At 45.3% G+C, this 23,928-nt stretch overlaps 1 protein-coding gene across 2 annotated transcripts in view; it reads left to right on the forward strand.

The window, feature by feature from the left end:
- The window catches only part of ARID4B (AT-rich interaction domain 4B), a 1,313,885-nt gene that overhangs the window by 1,191,035 nt on the left and 98,922 nt on the right, over nucleotides 1-23,928 (forward strand). The window contains exon 21 of one of the 2 annotated variants that reach the window (XM_030198147.1): nucleotides 4,612-4,728. In XM_030198147.1, the coding sequence (XP_030054007.1) occupies nucleotides 4,612-4,728 (117 nt within the window). Of the gene's footprint in view, nucleotides 1-4,611; nucleotides 4,729-23,928 lie in introns of those variants that run through there. The other variant, XM_030198148.1, reaches the window with a different exon arrangement.

The raw sequence follows: 23,928 nt of genomic DNA on the forward strand, positions 1-23,928 counted from the left end.
AGTTGATCTTCATCAGCTTACCTCTTCCTCTGGGCTGCCAATGCTGTCATCTGACTCCGCATCAGGCTCTCTCCTGACCATTAAAAGCAAAATACTCCCCTATCCCAGGATCTGCTCTATGCCCGAGCAATCATGGTGTGCAAAGAGCCCCCTAGCAAAAAAAAAAATAAAATCAATCTTGGAATAGCTCAGATGGATAGGAGAAAAGAAGGTGTAATCCCTCTCTGCACCATGCGTCTCCCGCCAGCCATCCAGGAGATCAAGAGTGGCAAGAAACCTGTGAAAATGCTTTCCGTCTACCCTACTATACTGCCCCCCTCCCTCCCATGTTATCAAGCCTGGAGGTCAGTGTTAATTTTATTTTATTGCATTTGTATCCCACATTCCCCCACCTATTTGCAGGCTCAATGTGGCTTACATAGATTTGTTAACATTGTCAAATCAGGATATCAGATACAGTTAGTAATGTGTAGCGATTAAGGAAGGGAAGAGGGAAGAAGGAGGAGAGTTGTTAGGGTAGTTCTAGAAGGTGGGCGTTCATAATTGAGTGGGTTGGTGAGGTGGCTTAGTGAGGTTATAGGTTCTCATTGTAGGCCTTGTTGAAGAAGAGTGTTTTCAGAGATTTTCGAAAGATAGTTGTTTCTTTGATTGTTTTCAAGTCTGTAGGTAATGCATTCCATAACTGCGTGCTCTGGTATGAGAAGGTAGTGGCGTGCATCAGCTTGTATTTAAGTCTTTTGTAGCTGGGGTAGTGCAGGTTGAGAAATTTGCGGGATGATCTTGTGGCGTTTCTGGGAGGTAGGTCCACGAGGTTTAGCTTTTAGATTGGGACGTCTGCATGAATGATTTTGTGTACAATCGTGCAGATCTTGAACGCAATACGTTCCTTAAGTGGAAGCCAGTGAAGTTTCTCTCTTAGGGGTTTTGCGCTTTCATATTTAGTTTTTCCAAATATGAGTCTGGCGGCTGTATTCTGGGCCGTTTGGAGTTTTTTGATTGTCTGTTCTTTGCACCCGGCGTATAGTGAGTGCATTGCAGTAGTCCAGATGACTTATTACCATTGACTGTATCAGGGTACGGAAGATGTATCTCGGGAAGAAAGGTTTTACTCTTTTAAGTTTCCACATGGTGTAGAACATCTTTTTTGTCGTGTTTTTCACGTGGGTATCCAGAGTGAGATTTCGATCAATGGTGACTCCAAGAATTTTCAAGTTTTGTCACCCCCTAACATCAGATCTTCCTCTTGGTGACCCAAAATTTCCATCAGTCAAGAGTCTAGAAATTTCCCCTGTCCCACATTAGGGGTATAAATATTAACTAGAGTATACATCTGCCCCCTCAGCAACCACAGCTGCTAAAAGGAACCGCCCCTCCTCATCCCGTTTAGTCACCTTGACGTCCACCTGTAAAGTTTTAACAAAGAGGATTCGCACCCATCCCTTTCTAGAGTCTTTGATGTTAGAAGCCCAGAACCTAAGACATTAGACTACACTTGGCAGATGAATTAAGGCCCTTTACATAGGAAATGAGCTTCATTACAGACTTCCCTATTGTAACCCCCCCCCCCCCCCCCCCAGAAAACCACATGTAACCACCATATACCAACCACCTCCTAACCCTCCCTTCCCCAAACCCATGGCAGGAAACTCCCATATCCCACCTCTCCATCCAAGGAAGTGAAACCCCACAGAGTTAGCTGATAGCAGTACTTCATAAAGACTAAGAATAACCTCCTTCTCAGCACCCACTGAACACTCCTTTCTACCCATCCATCCGGTCCATCCACCACACTCATACTCCAAACAGCACACAAACTGCCCCATTCTTACCAGATCTCCAAAATATCAAACTTGCAAAGTCAACGTCCAGTAGTTGCAGAATGTCAAGTATATCAGGAGGCCTGGTTCTGCACTCCATCCTGGCGCAGGTGGCCACCAGCTGCTGGCGGATCTTCTCCTAGTGCTGTCCCACATACAGTCTCTGGAGTCCCACCTTTTGCTGCCACAGAGTTAAATTTCATGGGTGCTCCATTTATAGTCACTATCAATCCAAAGGGAAAGGCCCAACGGTATCTCAGCTGTCTTTCAGAGTTTGGCCAGAGTTACAGCCACTAAATCTTGAAACAATTCCACCATTCCATTGCAGTCGGCCTCGAAGTCCTTATAGTCAGCAGTTTCAGGCATTCCACTCAAACTTCTATTTTATTGTGTACAATTCTCAAGGTCCTCAAGTTTATATAAGAGATCCTGATATTCCTTGTGAAGATCCGCCACCACTTGCTGTGCTGCTGAAACCATCAACTCACAGTAGTCCACACACTCCTCTACCCATGCTCTCAAGGTCAGATTTTATTTCTTGGACTGCGTCCTTTATTTTTGTCTTCACGGATTCAATCTCCGTTTTTAGCTCCCCGAACCAGGATGAAGGTCCGCCGCCATAACTTTTGTCGGCATTGCAGGCTCCGCATCCATATCTCCACTAGCCTCCACCGTTACCATGACCCATGGGAGCACGTGTGTGCTCACCAGGCATTGCCGCACTGCGCAGGCCCCTCGCTGTTAATTTGTCCCCCAATTTCACTGGGGTTTTGGCATCGCTGCTTCAATTTTTAATAGCCATCGTGTGGTTAGGTGACACTGGTGGGTGAAAAAAATACCCACTGGGAAGAGGAAATCGCAGCAACTTGATCGGAGCTCCCTGATCAAGCATCCACCATGCTGGATGACGTCACTTCCTCCCCAATTACTGATCTTTCCTCATATTGACTACTGTAATGCTTTGTATTTGTGAGCCTCTATAAAGCTGATAAATCAACTTCAGTTTTTACAAAATACTTCTGTTAGACTGATCTTCAGAATAAGGAAATATGATAGAATTACTCCAATGTTGATGAGGTTACATTGGCTGCCAGTTCAAGGTTGTGTTTCTTTAAAGTGGCTTGTATAATTTTTAATGCGCTCCATGCTTTCAGCCCAGAGTATTTTTCACACTCTTTATCATTACTTGCGTCTAGATGTTCATGGAGTTGGCATGGTTTACTCAAATTTCTGTCTAGTAGAGGAATTAGATTTAAAGAAATTTTTGATTCATCTTTCCAATTCCAAGCAGTTAAGCTCTGAAGTGGTTTATGTCTGAGACAGATTTCTTCTTATTTGAGTTATCGGGCTATGAAAACTTTTTATTTTGCAAACTATTATGATAATGATAAATATTGTTTTGGTATCTGATTTAGAGAGAGGTGTGGTATCTGATTTTGAACTCTGTGGTTCCTGGTGTATGCAGCAGTCAAATTTTGTATATTAGGGATTGGGCGACTAACAATATTATGTTTATTTAGGGCTGCCTTTATAGCCCCCTGCTGTCACCTAGCAGGATTGCAATGGAATTATGCTATGAAGACACATCAAATCAGAGTGCCATAGAAATGACAATTGTCTTTTTTCACTACTTTTCATGGAAGAAATATGTAGAGCTGCAACATGGTCATTCATTCATACCTTGCAATATCTTTCACTGCTGTCTAGATTAATGGTTCTCAACCAGTGTATCAGAACACACTTGTGTGTCACCAAGAGCTGAGAAGTGTGTCACCAAAGATATGATAGACAGCAAGCCCTTGCTTTCCTTGTGTGTCTGCAGGCTGGGGAGAGCAGAGCAGGGAATCAGGTATTTGAAGTCCCTATAACTGGTCCTTTCTGCTTCCCCACAATCCACAATGCTCAGTGCTACCACCAGCCCCAACTGGAAATGTTACAAGTCTGCTCCCACCCAGCAGTCACCACCTTTCTTTGCATCATTTTCAGCAATAATGAATGATATATAAGGGAATTTTTTATGATTTTATATTTAAATCTTTTAAAATATAAAAAGGAACAATATGCTGTACAGCTGTTGTGTATAAATTACAAATAGAAAACAAGAACAGCGAGCAGCTATAATAACCCTTCTCCTCACCACCACCCTCTACCCTTCCAACCCCAACAATAGCTGATTTCTACTACTCCAAGGAATCCTAATTCACCCTGTTAAAATGTTGGGTACAAAATACAACCTGTTCTGTATGCCCTAGAGGGGAGAAATATGCCCTATGAAGCACTGTTATGATTTTTTAATCTGTGGATGAATAAAAAATCAACAATCTCAGGATTTAGTCTAGCTCTCCTGTCTTCCACAGTCCTCCCTGCAATAGAAGTTATCTTCTTAGAAGATGTGCTGGTAGCAGGATGTACAGGGTCCCCCATGCAAATTTTGCTAGTTGTGGCCAGCATGTTTGCTTGTTTTTCTAAAAAACCAAAATATCTTTGTCTGCATCACTCAAACATAAATAACAGTCCAGTTCATTAACAGGCTTCAAAGCAGAAAATGATATGGGGACAAAGTTTGTTTCTGTCCCCGCCCCGTCCCCATGGGATCTGTCCCTGCCCCATCCCCGCAAGCTCTGTCCCCATCCCCATCTCTGTGTCATTCTCTACATCCACTTATATGTCTGATTTATCTTGCTTTGTACAGAGAACCCCTTTTAAAGGTAAGCAACTTCACTATACTTGCAATTACAGTAAACAGCAGTGCATTTTTCTTATGAGTTTAATATATTTGTTTTAATAATTACAGTCTGTGCCAGTCAAAAAAGGCTTAAAACCGCACAAGGGGGAGTAGGAAGTAGTTCATCCAAAAAGCAGAAAAGAAGTCACAAGTCAGTGATAAACAACAAAAAGAAGAGTAAAACAAGTAAGTATGTTAATTTCCCAAGTCTTCAGAAATGTATACATTTCTTTCAGTAGTAGGAATAACAGTGTCTAGTAAAATGAAAGATATAGCAGTATGTTATACAGAGAAATTTAATATAGTGTAGTATGTGTGTGTACATATATATAGAGAGATGCATAGCACACATACATAAGAGTGTGTACACACACACGCACGCCATAAGGCCATCCAATATAAAGGCAAAATGATCCTTAGGATACAAATTAGTCTTTCTAGACTCATTCCTACTGCCAAAGGTTCTAGTGCTAAGTCTCCTTTTTTTTCTTCTTGCATTCTTCTCTGTGATTTTTTTCCATATGTTTTGGAGAATAAAGATACACTCTTTTTATTATAGCCCTACTCCCTGCTGTAAAGGCAACAGGTACAGTCTAGTGATTCTGGCAGTGAACTATGAGATGGGGTGTCTGAGGCCTTAAATCCTGCTCACTTGATTCGGCTGTGAACTTGTGCAGTGCATTTGAATTATTACTGGACAATATTATAAGAAATGCCATTACAGAATTTTTCTTGAGTATTATGGTAGTAATAGAGTGCCTTTCACACATTCTGCTAAGAAATGCAGTTCAAAATACATTAAAGTGGGAGTTTATTTCATTGATCTGTACAACATACATTACACTTTTATTGTGAAAGAACAGTTTAAAAAAATGTTCAAAAATAATTGAGAATAAACCAAAAAGTCTTGATTGCGTAGATCTTCACACCACTTTACCTACTACTTGGTAGAAACCTATTTTGCAGCAGTAAGTAATTTGGAACAGGTTTGCCTTACTCCTGATCATGTGTTGCCCAGAAAAATATTCCGCCCACTGCCTGATATTCAGCTGTCAGCATATCACAGTAAGAGGGGACGCTAGCAGTGGGTGTTATACATGCAGGGGCTTCTCTTTGTTCCACATGCCTCTCTCCTTCCAAGATGAGGCCTGGAGGGTGGGATTTACAATGTAGAATATTGGGCATGCAGCTTTGTGCAGCACTCACATTGCACACAACTACCTCTTCTGGTTCCTTCAAGCTCCTGTTTATTTATTTATTTATTTATTTATGAACATTTATACCCCACTTTTTTCCACATTAAGCAGACTCAAAGTGGCTTACGATGTACAGGAATCAAGTACAATTACATTAGATAGGGTAAAAGGAACTGGGTAGGAAGTAAAAGGTAGGGGCTTTCATTTTTTTCTCTACATTTTCTTTTGGCCGTTAAGAGTCCTGTCCACACAACTTTTTTTTTTTTTTTATATAACTGTACCTGGGGCTTTAAAGGGCTGATATGCACTGATTGAGGTAAAATGTCTAACAACTGTGCACAGTGTGATAGTGCAGTTTTTGCCCTTTCTTCTTAGCGGAGTAGCTCAGGCACTGTCAAGTTGGCTGGAGATTGTCTTTAGGCTGCAGTCCAAGTCTTGTTATAGTTTCTCTCTTGGATTCAGTTCTGGGTTTTCACTGGGCCACTCAAGGACATTCACTTTCTTTTTGTTGAGCCACTCCATTATTGGTTCACTTTGTTCAGAAGATTATTGTCCCACTCAATCCCAGGTATATGATACACTGGAACAGGTTTTCCTTTAGGATCTGCTTGTAGTTTGCATAATCCATTTACAATTAATCTTCACAAGCCTCCCCATCCCCACTGTTACCAAGCATTCCCACAACATAATTCTGCCGCTGCCACCATGCTTGACTGCAGGGATGGTGTGCCATGTTTGTTATATCATACATATTGCTTAGTATTGACACCAACAAATTCCACTTTGGTCTCATCAGACCACACAGCCTTCTCCAACAAATCTTTGAATGACTATTCCAGAATTCTTTCAGCAGCTCCATATAACATGTTTAGTCCTTTACTTCAAGTTCACATCATATCACAGAAATAGCTCCGTTCTTTGTTAGGATAATTCAGATCAGCTCTGCTGCAGTGATTGGGCACTGATGGGCTCTGTTTATTTACTTGAAATAACGTATATTCCTCAAATGCAAAATATAATCCAAGTTGGATCACAAATTCACATTCATAAAGAGAGAAAACATAAGAAAATAACTGGTATAGTGGGAGTGGAGGAGTGGCCTAGTGGTTAGGGTGGTGGACTTTGGTCCTGAGGAACTGAGTTCAATTCCCACTTCAGGCACAGGCAGCTCCTTGTGACTCTGGGCAAGTCACTTAACCCTCCATTGCCCCATGTAAGTCACATTGAGCCTGCCATGAGTGGGAAAGCACGGGGTACAAATGTAACAAATAAATAAAAAATGCCAAATGTCCATCCCAGTTCCAACAGTGGCAAATGCAGGTTGCAAGTACCTTACTGCTTACCTCCTTGGATAAGCAGTAGCTTTCTCCAGCATTTATTTATTATGGTCCCTGTTAAGGACCTTTTTGAAATGTATGTTTTCTATGGCAAAGACTGTGAAGACTCTTGTAATGAAGATTTTTGTTTGTTATTCATAATTACATTTTTAATGTTTCTATAATTGTTCTTTCATGTTGAAATTGTAGAGTATGTTGTGTAGATCAGTGAAATAAACTCCAGTTACTTTAAGCCTACTAAATATCACTGTTATCCAGATAAATGTTTGTCCTGCCCTTACTCCTCCCTAAATGAGAACTCTTTTGATGTCCTCCAAATATTATCTTGCAATATTTATATCACCTCTATCACCCAGGACTATCTCAGTTTTTGTCTCAGCCTATCATGTCCTTGTAGACAAAGCCTGGATTCTTAGTTTCCTATAAGGGGATTTCATCTTAAACCACCTATACAGAGTCCTTCTCGTGAGATTTGAATGTCATCCTTTGGCAAAGTGTATAGGCCTCTGTGGAGGTAGTTTAAGATTAATCCTTCTCATGAGACTCTAAATCCAGGATTTGTGTACAAGGACATGATAGACTGAGATACACTGCGATATAGGACTTCTGGAGTCCCAAGCAATAGAGACGATAAAAATATTGCATGTATTGTGTACACACTCCCTGTGAGTCCCTCCTTTCTCCCTCCTGCCACATCTCTCCCTTCCTTTCCCATCCCTTCAAAGCTCTAACAATTTCCCCGCTCCCCCACCCCCCCACCTGTACCTTAAAATCACCTCCAGTCTTCGCCCGGGCAGCATCAGCAGCAGTGGTGCTTGTAGGCGGCCCGGGGCTTTCTTTCTGAGCCATCCCGTCCCTTATTATGTAAATTCCTGTTTTCTGAAGGGCGGCACAGTTTAGAGAGAAAGCCCTGGTGCAGAACACCACTGGCACTGCCCAGGTGAAGCCTGGAGGTAATTTTAAGGTATGGGGGGTGGGGGAGCGGCGGCATGAGATGCACCCCCTTTTCAAAGTTCCTGGCTACGCCACTGCCTGTTACAAGTAAGCAATTCATTTTCTTGGGGGTGGGGAGGGGTGATAGGAATGATTTCCTAGCTTGTGAAGCCCTAGATCTATCTCTTTGCTAGCCTTGGGATGCCCCTCTTCTTCATATTACAGAAATGGGTTTCAAGGGTGGTGACGCTGAGGAACTGAAAGAAATCTCAGTGAACTTCGAAGATTTACTGAGTCAAATCGTCAAATTAAAGTGTAGTAAACCATCTGGACCAGATGGCATGCACCCTAGGATACTGAAAACGCCATGAAATTGCTGATCTGCTGTTAGTGATCTCTAACCTGTCATTAAAATTATCTGTAGTACCTGAAGATTGGAGGTTGGCCAACGTAGCACCAATTTTAAAAAGGGTTCCAGGGGTGATCTGGGAAATTACATACCGGTAAGCTTCACATCAGTGATGGGCAAAATAGTGGAAACTAGAGGAAGTGACGTCACCGTCGGGTATGGCAGCCTGAATCCAGAGCTCCGTAGGAGTAGCGAAGAAATTTGCGCTATTTCCCGGTTCACTAACCCCCGAGATTGGCGGTTTTGAGATCACAGACAAAGAGAAGGGATGGCGACAAGAAAACGGCTGGAAAAGTTCAAGTTCGCCGCAACACAGAAAAACGAGGCGGCGAGCACGAGCCGCTCCCAGCAGAAAGCCAATAACAAAATGGCCGCCGCGGATTCTGGCTCCGAAACGGAGGACCCAGCAGAACAGTTAGAAAGCGATACCGAGCTGACAAAACAGGAGGTAGCGAGGTGGTTTAAAGGCTGAAATGTCGGCAGTTCGGAAAACCATCCGGGAGGCGGTCACTGACATCCAAAAAGAGGTGAGAGAGATCGGAGGCAGGGTGGAGCAGGTGGAAGATGTGCTGGAGCACGTGGAGGGAGAAATGGAGGGCCTGCGCACTGCTCTCACGATTGTGCAAGCTGAAAAAGCAAAATTGCAATTAGAGGTGGAAGACCTGGAAAATCGTTCCAGAAGGAACAATTTGAGATTTAAAGGGGTCCCAGAAACGGACCAGAATAAAGACTGTGCACAGGTGATCCGAGAAATTTGCGCTAGAATATTGGATATAGGGATGGAGGGGCAGGCCAATATGGAGGAGTCTGAAATAGGATTTGATCGGGTACATCGGAGTTTGGGCCCCAGGAGAGACCAGCAGCCAAGAGACATTGTTGTATGCTTTAAAGACTATACTATCAAAGACAAGATATGGAAGAAAGCTAGATCCCAGGGTGAGATACTCTGGGACAACAAAAAAATTTTGGTATTTCAAGATTTGGCGCTGGGAACCCTTCAGAGACGGAGAGAATTTAAAGAATTAACAACATATCTCCGGGAGTCTAATTTCAGATATCGATGGATCTTCCCTTTTGGTCTCCAGTTTACAGCGGAAGGGATAACCAGACGAGTGGTTACGCTAGGAGAGGCTTGGAAGGTCCTCACTGAGCTGGGATATACAAATCTGCCTGCGGCAGCTTCTGAGGGGAGATCAAGTATGCCAGCAAAGATAAAGAAAGAGTCATCCTGGCGCAGAGTGCGCCCACGAAGAGAGAACATTTCACAGCTAGCAACAGAGACAAAAGTAACCTGAATGGACGTGAGAGATATTTCTGACTTCAGCTACCTCATGGGTTTGATGGGGTAATGTTAAAAGTATGGAAAGCAGTTGATGGGATTTATAAAGTACTGGAATTGTTACAGGATGTTTATTTACTGAATGAAAGGGTTCTGAGAGTTAAATAGAAATTTGTGAAATAGGGGGGGAGGGGTCCGGGAACTGTTGTTATGGGGAAGAAGGTGATGCGCTCCGGCGGGGAGTGATTTCCTCATTACTATAGGCTGGCGGCTATTGGCACAGTCCAGCAGGGGGGAGGGGGGGGGAGGGAAGGGGATCAAGGGAATACACATTGGGTCATGGAATGTTAATGGTATGAACTCTCCACAGAAGAGAAGTTTGATACATAGGGAATTGCAGAAACTTAAGTGGGATATTATATTATTGCAGGAAACACACATTCAAAAGAGGGATGCACACCTACTTAAACATAGGGGATACAGTGAATGTATCTCACACTTTGATGCTAGAGGGGGCAAGGTGGGAGGATTGGTGATTTATATCCGTAGACATATCCCATTAGTAATAGCAGAGATATATAGGGATACTCTGGGAAGGTGTTTGGCGATCCGGGGACAGCTGTATGGTAAGGATGTGACTATAGTAAATATATATGCCCCTAACTCAGGACAAGGAGAATTTTTTACTCGGATTTATAAGGAACTCTTCCAGTTCCAGAAAGGGGGGATGATTTTGGGAGGGGACTTTAACACCAGCACGACATCCATGGATCATTCAAAGGGGTCGGTTGACAAGTCCTCAGCCCACTGTGTACAGTTAAAATCACTTGTCTCTAATTTAGATTTAGTAGATGTCTGGAGGCTTAGGCATCCGAGCCAGCGGTCTTATACTTTTTTTTCCCACTCTCAAAATACTTACACAAGAATTGATATGGTGTGGTGTAGCCGGCAGTTATGGGATCAGGTGGTCGAATCCCATATTGGGTCTATTTCTATTTCTGACCATGCCCCAGTGGAGCTTGAGCTCAAGGGTCTGACGGAGGAAAGGCGCCAACTCTTTTGGAGATTAAACGAACTGATTCTTGGGGATAGTAGGGTGCGGGAGGATATTCGACAGATCATTCAGAATTATATGTTGGTGAATGACACTGGCGAGGTTCTGGATAGTACACTGTGGGATGCCCTAAAGGCTGTGGTGAGGGGTCACCTCATTAAATGGGGAGCGCGGAAAAAGAGGCTACGAGAAAAGAGGGAACTGGATTTACGGGCACGATTAGCGAAACTAGAATGCTGTCACCAAGAGGGAGGTTCTGGGATAGTCCTGGGAGAGATGAGACAGTGTAGGGCAGAACTAGAGAAATTGCAAGTAGAACATATGGAGTTTTTACATACGAAACTCCAACAGAAATTTTATGAATTCGGTAATAAGTCTGGACGGATGTTGGCTAATCTTTTGAGGCATAGACAAAGGAGCCGCACCATAACAAAAATAAAAGGGGCGGGCGATAAGATGTATTATGGAGATGGAGAAATAAGAGATCAGTTTGAAAAATTTTATCAGAACTTATACTGTAGGGAAAGGGGGGTAGAGGGGGAAGAAATTAGGAAGAGCTTAGGAAAGCTGCGTCTTCCAAGGCTGTCAAGCTTGGAACGCAAACAGTTAGAGGCCCCATTTCATCTTGAAGAGATTCAACGGGTGATTAAGGGTCTCCAAGGAGGGAAGGCGCCCGGCCTGGATGGGTATTCTGCTAGGTTTTATAAGACTTTTGTAGGGGAGGTGGGGCCCATGTTGAGGGTTGGGAATGCATGTTTGGCGGGCCATTCTTTGCCGGGGAGTATGCATGAAGCAGGGATCTCTCTGCTTTTAAAACCAGGAAGAGACCCAGCAGTGTGTGGCTCCTATCGCCCCATCTCTCTAATAAATCTAGATATTAAGATTTTATCCAAAGTAATTGCCGATAGGTTAGGAAAGGTTCTGCCTGCACTGATTCATACTGATCAATCTGGGTTTGTCATGGGGCGGCAGGTGGCAGATAACATTAGACGCTCTTTACATGTTATATGGGTAGCCCAACAGAGGGGGATCCCTGTGGCTCTTTTGAGTACGGACGCAGAAAAAGCGTTCGACAGGGTGGACTGGCCTTATCTATGGGAAGTTTTGGAACATCTGGGGTTTGGCCAGGGGTTGATAGGTTGGATACAACGCTTATACGAGAAACCCGTGGCAAGAATTAAAGTAAACGGGGGGTATACATCCGCTATTCAGATTGAACGGGGCACTAGACAGGGGTGTCCGCTGTCACCACTGTTGTTCGCAATCTCGATTGAGCCTTTGGCTCAGAGGGTGCGTGAATCGGTGGACATTCCAGGAATAATGATAGGAGGTTTTGAACACAAATTGGCGTTATTTGCCGATGATGTGTTATTTTTTGTAAACAACCCGGGGATGCATCTTCCTATATTGATGGCAGAGTTGGAGGAGTTTGGTAGGCTCTCTGGTTTTAAGATAAATTATGACAAATCGGAAATGATAGGGGTGTCTATAGCACAACCTAGGATGGAAGAGCTCTCCCGAAGTTTTCCTTTCAAACTAAGGAGGGATAAAATTAAATATTTAGGAGTTCAAATACCTGCTCAGATTCCTCAGCTATATCAGCTAAATTATATACCGCTATTCCATCAAATACGCAAGGATATGGAGGGCTGGACGGGTAAGTGGCTGTCATGGTGGGGAAGGATAGCATCGATTAGGATGAATATATTGCCCAGACTTTTGTTTTTGTTTCAAACATTACCAGTAGCAATCCCTGGGAGGGAGTTGAGAATTCTACAACAAGCTATAGTGAAGTTTATTTGGGGGGGCAAGGCTCCCAGGCTCAGCAGGAAGCTGCTCTGGCGTTCAACAGAGATGGGTGGGAGAGGGGTCCCGAACCTTGAATGGTATTACTGGGCTGCACAACTGAAACTGATATCCATGTGGGGTCAGGAAAGGTGGTCGGTGGTGGCACACATGGACCAGGAGATGGTGCAGGGGCATAGCCTGCAGTCAGTACTATGGGCATCTTCAACTTACCCCACTGTGGGCAGGCTTACTACCAACCCGTTTGTAGGGCATTTATTGACATTATGGGGTTCCCTTAGGTCACGCTTTTGGAAAAATAGAATCACATCTACATATGCCTGTATTCGGGGGGAACCTACATTTAGAGTGGGGCTGGGAAATCCGATAGCAAAGAGGTGGGCGGAGAGGGGCATATTGAGGTTTCGAGATTTATTGGAAGATGGGAAAATGAGATTATTTACAGAGCTCAAGGACGATTATGGGGTTTTGGATAGGGACAGATTTTTTTATCTGCAGGTCCAACATTATATTCACACACAAGGATGGCTAAGAAACGATCCAGAGGATTATGAGGTATTAGAAAACATGTGGGGCTCACTGGGAACAATGAGGGGAGTTATATCCAGGCTGTATAAATTTATAAGGGGAGTGAGTTTTGAGAAATGCTTGTATATGACTAAATGGGAAAAAGATTTGGAGAAGGAATTGACAGTTCATGAGTGGAAGGCCATTATTGTGGAAGTTAATAAGGCATCAACATGCGTGTTGTTAAAAGAAAATGCCTTCAAGGTACTCTCGAGATGGTATTTTACCCCATATAGATTACATATGATGTTTCCAGGGGCCTCACAGTATTGTTGGAGATGTTCAACGGATGTGGGAACTTTTTTACATATCTGGTGGTCCTGTGGGAAATTACAAGTGTATTGGCAAACTATAACTGCAAAGATAACTGCCCATACAGGCAAGAACTTTCTATGTGAGCCTCAGTGGTGCCTGTTGGGCTTAGGGAACAGACGAGGAGTCAAATGGCAAAGACGTCTGAAGAGGATGTGTTTGACAGCTGCAAAGAGTGTCATTGCTCGGTTTTGGAAACAGCCGGTGGCACCAACAGAGCAAGACTGGATCCTAAAGCTTTCCCTAATTGAGGAGATGGAGAAACTAACCGATAAACGGTTGGGAATTTATAATATGAATGATGAACTTTGGACACACATTAGAGCCATGACCCAAGTGAGTTAGTAATAGGTGTTTGAAGGGGAGGGGGGGGGGGGGGTGGGGGGGGATGGGGGATGGGGGGGGGGAGAAATGAAAACTAATGTTTGTCTTTGCACATTTGCAGATTTATAGTTGATTGATAAAAGAGAATGTTTACGGTGAGAGCTGTATAGAATTGTACACCATTGAGGAAATATACAAGTATATACTTTGTATTAAGGAAGATATGTTTATTATGATGTTTATTAATAAAAATTATTGAAAAAAAAAAATAGTGGAAACTATTATAAAGAATAAAATTACAGAACACATAGATAAACACAGTTTATTAGGACAGCATGGTTTCAGCCAATTGAAGTCTTGCCTCACCCAAGTCCTTCATTTCTTTAAAGGCATGAATAAGCATGTTAATAAAGGTGGGCCAGTTGGTGTAGTGTATCAAGATTTTCAGAAAGCTTTTGACAGTTACTCATGAGAGACTCCTAAGAAAATTAAAGAGTCATGGGATAGGAGGCAATGTTCTGTTGTGGATTAGGAATTGGTTATTGGACAGAAGACAGAAGTTAGGGTTAAATGGCCATTTTTGTCAATGGAGGAGGATGAATAGCGGAGTGCTGAGGGGATCTGTACTGGGACCGGTGCTATTTAACATATTTATAAATAATCTGGAAATTGGAATTACAGGTGAGGTGATTTAGATTTCAACAAATTTTATTGATGACAAAGCATAGGAATGCAAGCAGTATAAGGCAAGAAACAACAACCAAAATTTGAGTAAACAGCCATGCAAAGAAACTTTAATAGCAGAAACTAGTCATCAAGTATTTTAACACCCCTCCTCCCCACCACCACCACCGATCCATCCCCTAAGATCCCAAATTAAAGGAAGAAAGCAAACAGGATCTGTGAGACCTTGTTCTTGCAGCCACAGACCCCAAAAACAAACAGCATGAAAGAACCCACCCCCCTAGTCTTACCCGCAAACCGAATTCCCTATCATTGGCAGAATCCTCCCAAAAATACTCCTATATAACAGTGTCATTCCCATTTACAAACAACTCGATAGTAAACTCTGCCCCCTAGGACTCAGTGTATGCAGATAGTAATCCACACCATAGAAAAGATTTCTTCTGCTTCGCAGAGCCTCTGGGCAGTCTCGCCTCCCACATAACCAACTGGTGCACTTCTATGGAAGTCCAATGTCGAAGGATACATTTACAGGCAACAAGATTTAACTTCTGAAACAATAAAACTTGTCCTTTGGTTCCCACCCAATAAGTTCCTGATATATCCGAGAGCAACTGTTCCACTGTGCCAAGAGCAACCCCACCTAGACCAGAGACCATATATCGCACAACAGAGGACCAAAAGTGTTGAATCTTAGGGCAGTTCCAAAATGAGTGCCTCAAGCAGCCCTGCTTCATTTAATACAGAAAGATGACTGTGCTCTACAGGCATGCAACAGCTGCACCTGGGAGAAATAAGCATGTTGGATCACTCTAAAATGGCATTCTTGAAGTCAGGTCCCAGACATCAAACGAGGAATAGCCCCAATGGCAGCCCAAGGATCCCACGTATCCAAAGCCCTCCTCTGCCCATCTGGAGGCCCATTGTCCCGTCTCGGCCAATGTGACCGATGTGCTCTGTGTATGCTCAAAACAGACAGCCCCCGCAAGGAAAGCGTTGGAAATAACTTGCGCAATTTGGCTGCTGTTCGGAGAAAGAATGTAGTGGCGCAAGTGACAATACCCAAAACAATTGACCCATCAAACATCAAGATGCAGCACTTCTGTTGCACGTCCTCAAACAACAGAAGTGCTGCATCTTGGGTCAAGAGATGCTCTAAACTAAGACCACTTGTCTCCCAGGATTGGAAAACAGGGTTATCCAGCCCAGTCTTGAAAGCCAGATTACCTCGGATAGCAAGAAGGTCTGTAACAGAAGGGTTCTCCCTCCCCCCACCCCCAACAAAATACATAGCAGTACCCTCCAAATTTCTCGTAATGGTCACAGAAGATGAGCTCTTATAACAAGAAGGACGCTGTGGAGTCGGACAATGCAGCAAATCATAAGGGGCAAAATATACATTCTCCAAATACAAAGATGTAAACCAGGACCTACCCAAAAGCCAATCCCCAAAATGGCGGAGGAAACAAGCCTGATTGTACAATTTGTAATCAGGTAACCCTAAACCTCCCTGACTCCAGTTCTCAAGCAAATATTGCCAGTGTTCCTTAGGCTTCTTTCCCGCCCAAGAGAACTTACTAAAGAGGCAATAAAGTTTGTGAAGGTCGAGCTGCAGCCTAGAGATCATTAAAGTCTGCAACAAGTAGAGCTATTTGGGGAAAACTACAATACAGAGCAGACTAATGCACCCCATCAGAGACAGCGGAAAATCCCTCCACCCCTCCAACAACTCCTCAAACAATGACGAAACATTGATAACATAGTCTTGTCAGATGCATGGCCAACTGAATTCCCAAATAGCGAAATGACTGAGTTGTCCACTTCAACGTGAAGTTGGAGTCCCAAAAAACTTTAAAACACCTCCAATTTATGAATGTTTAACTTAAAACCGACAAAATCCCCATACTCTGAAAACAAATCTGAAAGCACTGAAAGCGACGGTTCAGGCTGAGTGATGTGCACCAAAATGTCATCAGCAAAGACCGCCACCTTGAAACACAAAGGACCTCTGGACACCATGAGCGTCCGGAGTCTGATAGATACTCTCAGCAGTGTGTCCAAAGTAATGGCGACAACAGACAGCCCTGTCGGGTACTGCGCTGAATTGGAAAACTAGCAGACACCATAGCATTAACCATGACCTGAACTCTAGGAGATGAATAAAGTGTTTTGACCATAGAAAAGAACTGCCCATCCAAATGTCAAAAAGAAAATTCCAGCAGATGCGATCAAAAGCCTTCTTGGCATTAAAGCTGATCAACAGTGAAACACAGTCATCCCAAGCTCACCATTCCAAGGCCACCAAGATTCTTCGCTATAGACCCACCCCATACAAACCTCACTTGTGCCTCATGAATTAAGGCAGATACCAATAAAGCCTATTGGCCATAACCTTATCCAAAAGTTTAAACTTATACTAAGTAATGATATAGGCCAATAGGAGTTGGGCAACATGGGGTCTCAACCCGGCTTGGGAAGTATTATGATCTGGGCAGTACTGAGCTCTGGCGGGACGGCTTCCGCATCCACTATCACATTAGACATACGAGCGAGAGGCAGAGCACATGCCTCCCCCATTATCATGAAATTGTGTCCTATACCCATCCGGGCCAGGACCCTTCATCAAAGGGCAGTGCAGTGGGGGCAGTCTACCCCAGGTGTATGCTGCAAGGGGGTGCAGGGAGCAGCCACGTGGCTGTCAGCTCCGCCAGTTCCCTGCTCCCTCTGACGTTACTTCTTGTTCCAGGGCAGGGAACAAGCGGAGCCAACAGCCACATGACTGCTCCCTGCACCTCCAGGAGATGATGTGCGGGGGGCGGGGGGGGGATGGAAGTGATGTATTGGGGGGTACAATATGCCGGGGGGGGGGGTGCGCAGAGGCGATCCATCCCAGGTGGCAGCCGACATAGGAACACCACTGGCTCTCTGCCTAATCGCGAACCAGACCTTATCAGGTCCAAAAGTTGGTTCAGCAAAGCTCACTCAAAGGGCATAAGTTCAGGCACCTGAATATTATCCAAGTATTGAGATGTCTGTAGACCCTCCTTGAGGGATGCAGCATAGTGTTTTATAGTACCACACCAAGATATCTTGTATGGTTGCATCAGTAGTAACTGGGCGCTCCCCCAGTGTCCTGGAGTGATAAAACTCGAGTCACACCCCCTCATCGAGAAATTAAGTGGGCCAACAGCCTACCACATTTGTTACTCAGAGCCCCACACACTCAGCCAGCTGCCAGTCCAACCAGACCCAAACATGATCAGAGATATCATAAGGACCAATCACAGACTGCTAAACAGATGGAAATAGAGTGGAGAAAACCAAAAGATACTCAGTACACAATTTGTGTCAAATGGGCTCACAAATAAGTGTGTATAATCTCTGTCAGAAGGGTGCAGAACCCACCACATGTCAACCAAGTCCAGTACAGTATACAAATTGGGTAGAGCTTGGGCAGGATTAATGGTCTCCAAATGGGGGTTATGAGGTTTATCAATAGCTGGGTCCCACGCCATATTAAATTCACCACCCACAACTAGGGGTGTAGGGTGAAAAAGTATCAGCAACTGGGTCCACCTTTTATTAAAAAAGGCGATTATACTGATTAGGGGCATACACTGAGCAGACGAGAAGGTCCTAGTGGGCCACCGTAACCCAACAGACCACATAATCAACCTTCAGGATCCACTGCCACCATTTGAACTGCATCCGCCACCCCCTTCTGGATCAGCACAGCAACCCTACCATGTTTTCCCCAATCTGCAACAGACACACAGTCGCCCACCCATCACCTTTAGTTTAGCATGTTCAACAGTGGAAAGATAAGTTTCCTGCAGTACAGCAAAATCTGCCTTGGCGCTTTGAAACTGCTTGGGTTATCTTAGTACGTTTCACAGGAGAATTTATACTACCCACATTCCAAGTGAAAATCTGCATATTATGGAACCCCAGCAGTCTAAATTAGCCATAAAAACACATCATACAAACTACCCCAGACAACCACATCAAAGACCTCTAAGCCCCCCCCCCCCCCCACACACACACACACACAAACATTACCGTGTACACAGAAAACTAAATCATCAAGTCCTACAGTTTATAGCCATTATTCCAAATTGTTCCACCCAGTCTTCACCTCTGAAGGGTGCAAGGTCCCAGTAAAAAAAAAAGGGGGGAGGGAGCCTTCTGGACAATTCAAGTAGCCAGATCTGTTGGACATGGAGACAGAGGCCACCTCTTGTAGAGACAAGAGGAGTCTAGCAGTATTAAAGTCCCCTTCAGGCTATAAGAGGCAGTCTCATTTGATCATTCTCAACTGGCAGACAAACTCGAGAACAGCAATCAGTATCCACTCCCAGAAGAGGGTGAGGGGACTTCATCAGTAGGCAGTGTGTCCACATAGGGCCTGGCCTCTTCAGTGTATTTGTATTTATTGGGATTTATTAACTGCCTTCATGAAGAGATTCACCCAAGGCGGTGTCCTGCAGGTACAGTTTAACATAAAACTTACAATTTTGTTAACAGCATAACAATAGTAAAATGAACAAGTAAAGACATAGACAGAATGAAAGAGGAAAACTTGAAAGCAGCAAATTGAGGCCTAATATTAGGACTACCATGAAACAGGATCAAAAATATACATATTTAACCGCACTGAAATTCAAATAACAGATATATAATACGATGCAAGCATAATAGTGATGGAATATCTAATAAGCACACAATCAGAACTTTAAAATAACATTGCTATGATGCTATGTTATTTGAAACATAGCATACAAGAACAGCAATACAGCTTACCATGTAGCTGACATACACATGGGGACAAGAGTCAGTTGGGATAAATAAATGGGTGGCTAAACTAAATCAAGTTCTTTGTATAGTTAATCAAGATATAAGGAACTGGTCTAAATTAGTGTGTGTAGTGTGTATTTCCATCCCTTAGCCCCCCCAGGGAGGGAAAACACAGATAAGGAAGAGAACTTAGACTCCATTAGGCGCAGCCAGTAAATTACCTTTTATTAGCATCTCACAGAGCCAAAAAAATACAAACAATAGTTCTCTCCCTGAAGCAGGTTGTCAGTCAGCAAATGCGCATCCTGAAAGACAAGGACTGCTCTGCTCACACATCCCGGACATCACATATATATACTGTTGCAAATTCCATTTCTCATAAATCATGTGATTTCCCATAAACTAGCACCATTAGGTTGCCTTATACTACTACTACTACTACTTAACATTTCTAGAGCGCTACAAGGGTTACGCAGCGCTGTACAAATTAACGAATAAGGACGATCCCTGCTCAGAAGAGCTTACACTCTAAAAGACGAAATGTCAAGTTGGGGTAGATGAGATTTCCTGAGAAGAGATGAAGTGATTAGGTGCTGAAGGCGACATTGAAGAGGTGGGCTTTGAGCAATGATTTGAAGATGGGTAGGGAGGGGGCCAGGCGTATGGGCTCAGGGAGTTTGTTCCAAGCATGGGGTGAGGCGAGGCAGAAAGGGCGAAGCCTAGAGTTGGCGGTGGTGGATTGTTCCTGTATTCTATCAGTCTCTCCTGATGGGAGTTCACATGCAAAATCGGCACCTATTGGCTAGTCAGTTATCTGTTCTGCGTGCACAGTCAGAACAATACCCTTGTGTTCTGTCTCTCTGTCTATCTCCCCAAATGAAACAATCTGGACATGTTAGGCTCACACTGCTGCTTATTTTCGAAAGAGAAAAACGCCTGTAGTGCGACCTAAATCGGGAGATAGACGTTTATCTCACTAAAACGATTAAATCAGTATAATGGAAACAAAACTTTCAGTGCGTCCGTTTCGCTCGTATGCTCAGATACAAACGCCCAAATAAGGGGCGTGTCGGGGGCGTGTTAAGGGCGGTGTTACAAGGTGGTCGTCTACAAAGTATAACGGATAGCGAAATGATTTTGGGTGGGCGCGAACATGGGCGTCATTGCTTAGACCCAAAATAAACGCGACCAGAGCAAGGGGGAAATCGTCTTTAGACCCATTAGGGATTGTGTGGAGTTGGAGAGTGGCGAGATCGGTGTTGGGAGAGCTGAACTGTTGGTTGCAGAGAAAGCTGAGTGTGTGGAGTACCTGTTACGTTCGTCTGTCTGCCCTAGTCGGAACATTGTCACCCTCACCTGCCTCTTTTGTGTCTTACCTTTTGACCTTTCCCTACTCCTCCTCCTTGCTCTATCAGTCCCTTCCCCTTCCCCTCCCCCTATCCCTCTCCATTCACTGTTCCCACGTGTATATTTTATTCCCTGACCTCCGTTTGTCTCTGTGTTCCCTGTACTGTTTGGCGAGTGACTGGCCAGAGGGTGTGTTCGGAGTGAGATTCTGTGTGCTGCTGTTGTTTCAGTACTACTACTAATACTTGCACTGGTGGGGAAATGAATGCACTAAATTCACTGGTGGCTTCCATGTTAGAGGAAGAGGCCACACACCGCAGGAGGTATTCACGGCCCCGAGTGTTCAGGCCCCGCACCGCCTTCCTACAACTCACTGACCAGCAGTGTCTGACAAGATTCAGGTTTGATAAGGCGACCATTTTGCAGCTTTGTGAGCAGCTGAAACCCCTCCTTCAGCCCCAGACCCGTAGGAATAACCCCATCCCTGTCCACCTCAAAATCACTGTCTATCTCTCTGTCCTGGACACTGGGAGTTTTCAATCTGTATTAGCTGCTAACACAGGGCTCACCCAGGCTTCTATTTCACACTCTGTCACCCAGTTCCTGGATGCCTTTCTAACTCACACCTCTCACTACATCACTTTCCCCACCACCCCCCAGGCCCTGCACAACAACATGGCCGCCTTCTATGCTGTTGCTAGATTCCCCTCAGTCATAGGTGTGATTGACTGCACACACGTCCAACTCAGACCCCCCCTCCCCCCCCCCCGGCCACACGAAGCCACCTACAGAAACAGGAAGGCATTTCATTCGATGAACATGCAAGTTGTGTGTGATGCCCAGTGGGAGATATTAGACGTGTGTGCCAGGTACCCCGGTTCCACCCACGATGCCTACATCCTACAGCACTCGGGCATCTTCCGCAGGTTTGAGCGAGGGGAGTTCATCGGTGGATGGCTACTAGGTAAGTGCAACATGGATGTACCCGTGTATACCTCCTCCACTGGGCAACCCTCCGCCCTGGCTTCCTCCACCTCACTCCACAACCCACTATCCTAATCTCCCCTCCCCCCCCTCCCCCCGTACCTGCTCCAAGCAATACACACCCATCTATCTCATTCTGCTTCTCTCCAAAGGTGACCGAGGGTACCCGCAGAGGACGTTGGCTCATGACCCCCTTGGTGCATCCACAACCAGGGGCAGAAGAAACCTACAAGAGGAGGCATCGGAGCACCCGTGGGATCATTGAGCGGACCTTTGGCTTCTTGAAAAACCAGTTCCGCTGTCTGGACCGGTCTGGAGGAGAGCTGCTCTACAGTCCAGAAAAGGTGGCCAGGATCTTCGTGGCATGCTGCACAATTTGGCCCAGCGCAGAGGACAGGCCCTCCCAGAGGAGCCACAGCCACCAGAGGAGGCCCCAGATGAGCAGGAAGAGGAGCCCCCTCCACCCCCAGCCCACAGAGCAGAGCTCACTGCTTACCAGCTTGGCGTCAGAGCCAGACAAAGACTCATAGAAACAAGTTTTGTGTGACAGTAAGTGCACATTTATTTGTAATACTCAAATAAGTGTTACCATCACACCCACCACCACCACCACCCACCAACCCTCACCCTCCAGCATGTGCCATCCCCTCCCCTGTTACCCCTCCCACGGACTTCCTTTGCAGCTGGTGCTGCAGGGGAAGTCTGTTCAGACTCCTCCGATGGGCTACTCCCACTGTCCTCCTCCGTATCCACACAGCAGCCTGCGGCTTCGGCTGCGCTGTGGAAATCCGGCCACCTTGTTGGCTGTAGCCTGGCCACAGGACCCAGAATGGGAGCTGGTTTGGTGGGTGCTGCACTAGTGGCTGCGGAGGCGCCCAATCTCAAGGCCCACCTCTTAGCTGGTGGTTGCTGCCCACTGGAGGAGGAAGTGGATGGCAGGTCTTGCTGCACCACCACCGCTGGAGTAGGTGCTATGACCTGAGGGTGCAGGCCTTCAATGCTGTGCTGCAGCTGTTGGAGTTGCTGGAGCACCTGCTGGTGGCCTTGGCGCTGTGCCTGGAGCAGTTCCTGGTGGGCTTGGCGCTGCGCCTGCAGTGCTTCCCGCTGCAGCTCTAATTTTTGCTGCCGGTACTCCTCCAAGCGCACATTGTGCCGCAGCAAATCAGTGGCCAGCCGCAGGAGTTGCCTCCTTTGGCTGGAGGGCCTCTGGCGAGGAGCTGGCCTCCTATATGCATCCTCCACATCAGAAAACTCAACCGGTGGTGCTGGTGGAGGTTGGGCCTCTAGTGCTGGTTCTGCTGCTGCAGGTGGTGGAGGTAGAGGCTGGACTGGTGCAGGTGGTGGTGTTAGAGGCTGGACTGCTGCTGCAGGTGGTGGTAGTAGAGGCTGGACTGCTGCTGCAGGTGGTGGCAGTAGAGGGTGCACTGGTGCAGGTGGTGGAGGTAGAGGCTGCACTGGTGCATGTGGTGATGGTGGTAGAGGCTGGAATGCTCCTGCAGGCGGTGGAGGTTGAGGCTGTCCTGCTGGTGTAGGCCTTTGTTGTGATTGGAGGCCACTAGGGCCAGCCTCATCAGAGTCATCACCTGTATAGCACAAGGGTGAGGAAGTGTGTTGGTGAAAATAACCCACTTTTGTCTTTCAGCATTCATCTACATAGCCCCACACTTGATGACACTGCAAAGAGATGGTGAGGAGGATTGGGTTTGAGACCCATGTGAACGACAGCCCCACAGGCAGCTGGGTACAGCTGGTGGACGGACAGCCAAGACAAGGACACCACTCACAATTTTGTGGACAAGCTATTTGTTGTATATTAGTTAAAGTGAAGGACATTTGAGCATGTCTTGTGTTACTACTGACTTGGTAGACTGCCTAGAATTGCTTTATGACCCCGATTACAGGCTCCTTAAGTTGCATGCATGTGGCCCACACTAACTAGAGCACAAAGGTGACAGAAGGAAATAGCCACAGTTTGGTGATGGGAAAATAGGAGGGAGTAGGGAAGGAAGAGCCCCAAATTTGTGCCACAGTAGTAACCTACACACACCCATAGGATAGGAGCCAAGTGTAAAGTATTATTGGGGGTGCTTAGCCCAGTGCAAATAAGCCCTCCCTGGACACCTACATGATATTTCCTCAATATTGGGGGTGCTCAAACACCCACTGAGTCTGCTCCTATGACACACATTAATACTACCACTACTCAGAGACCTTACACTGTAATTAAGCTGCACACACAGGACAAGTAAGAAGGAAGCCAATGACTACGGTAGGAATAGAGAGTAAGGGTACAAAGCAACTGAGTAGAGGGTAGGAGGTGAGGACACCATCATAAAGGTGGGCGTTTATTCCACATATGA

The sequence above is a fragment of the Microcaecilia unicolor genome, chromosome 3, assembly GCF_901765095.1.
Source record: "Microcaecilia unicolor chromosome 3, aMicUni1.1, whole genome shotgun sequence".
NCBI classification, from domain to species: Eukaryota; Metazoa; Chordata; class Amphibia; order Gymnophiona; family Siphonopidae; genus Microcaecilia; species Microcaecilia unicolor.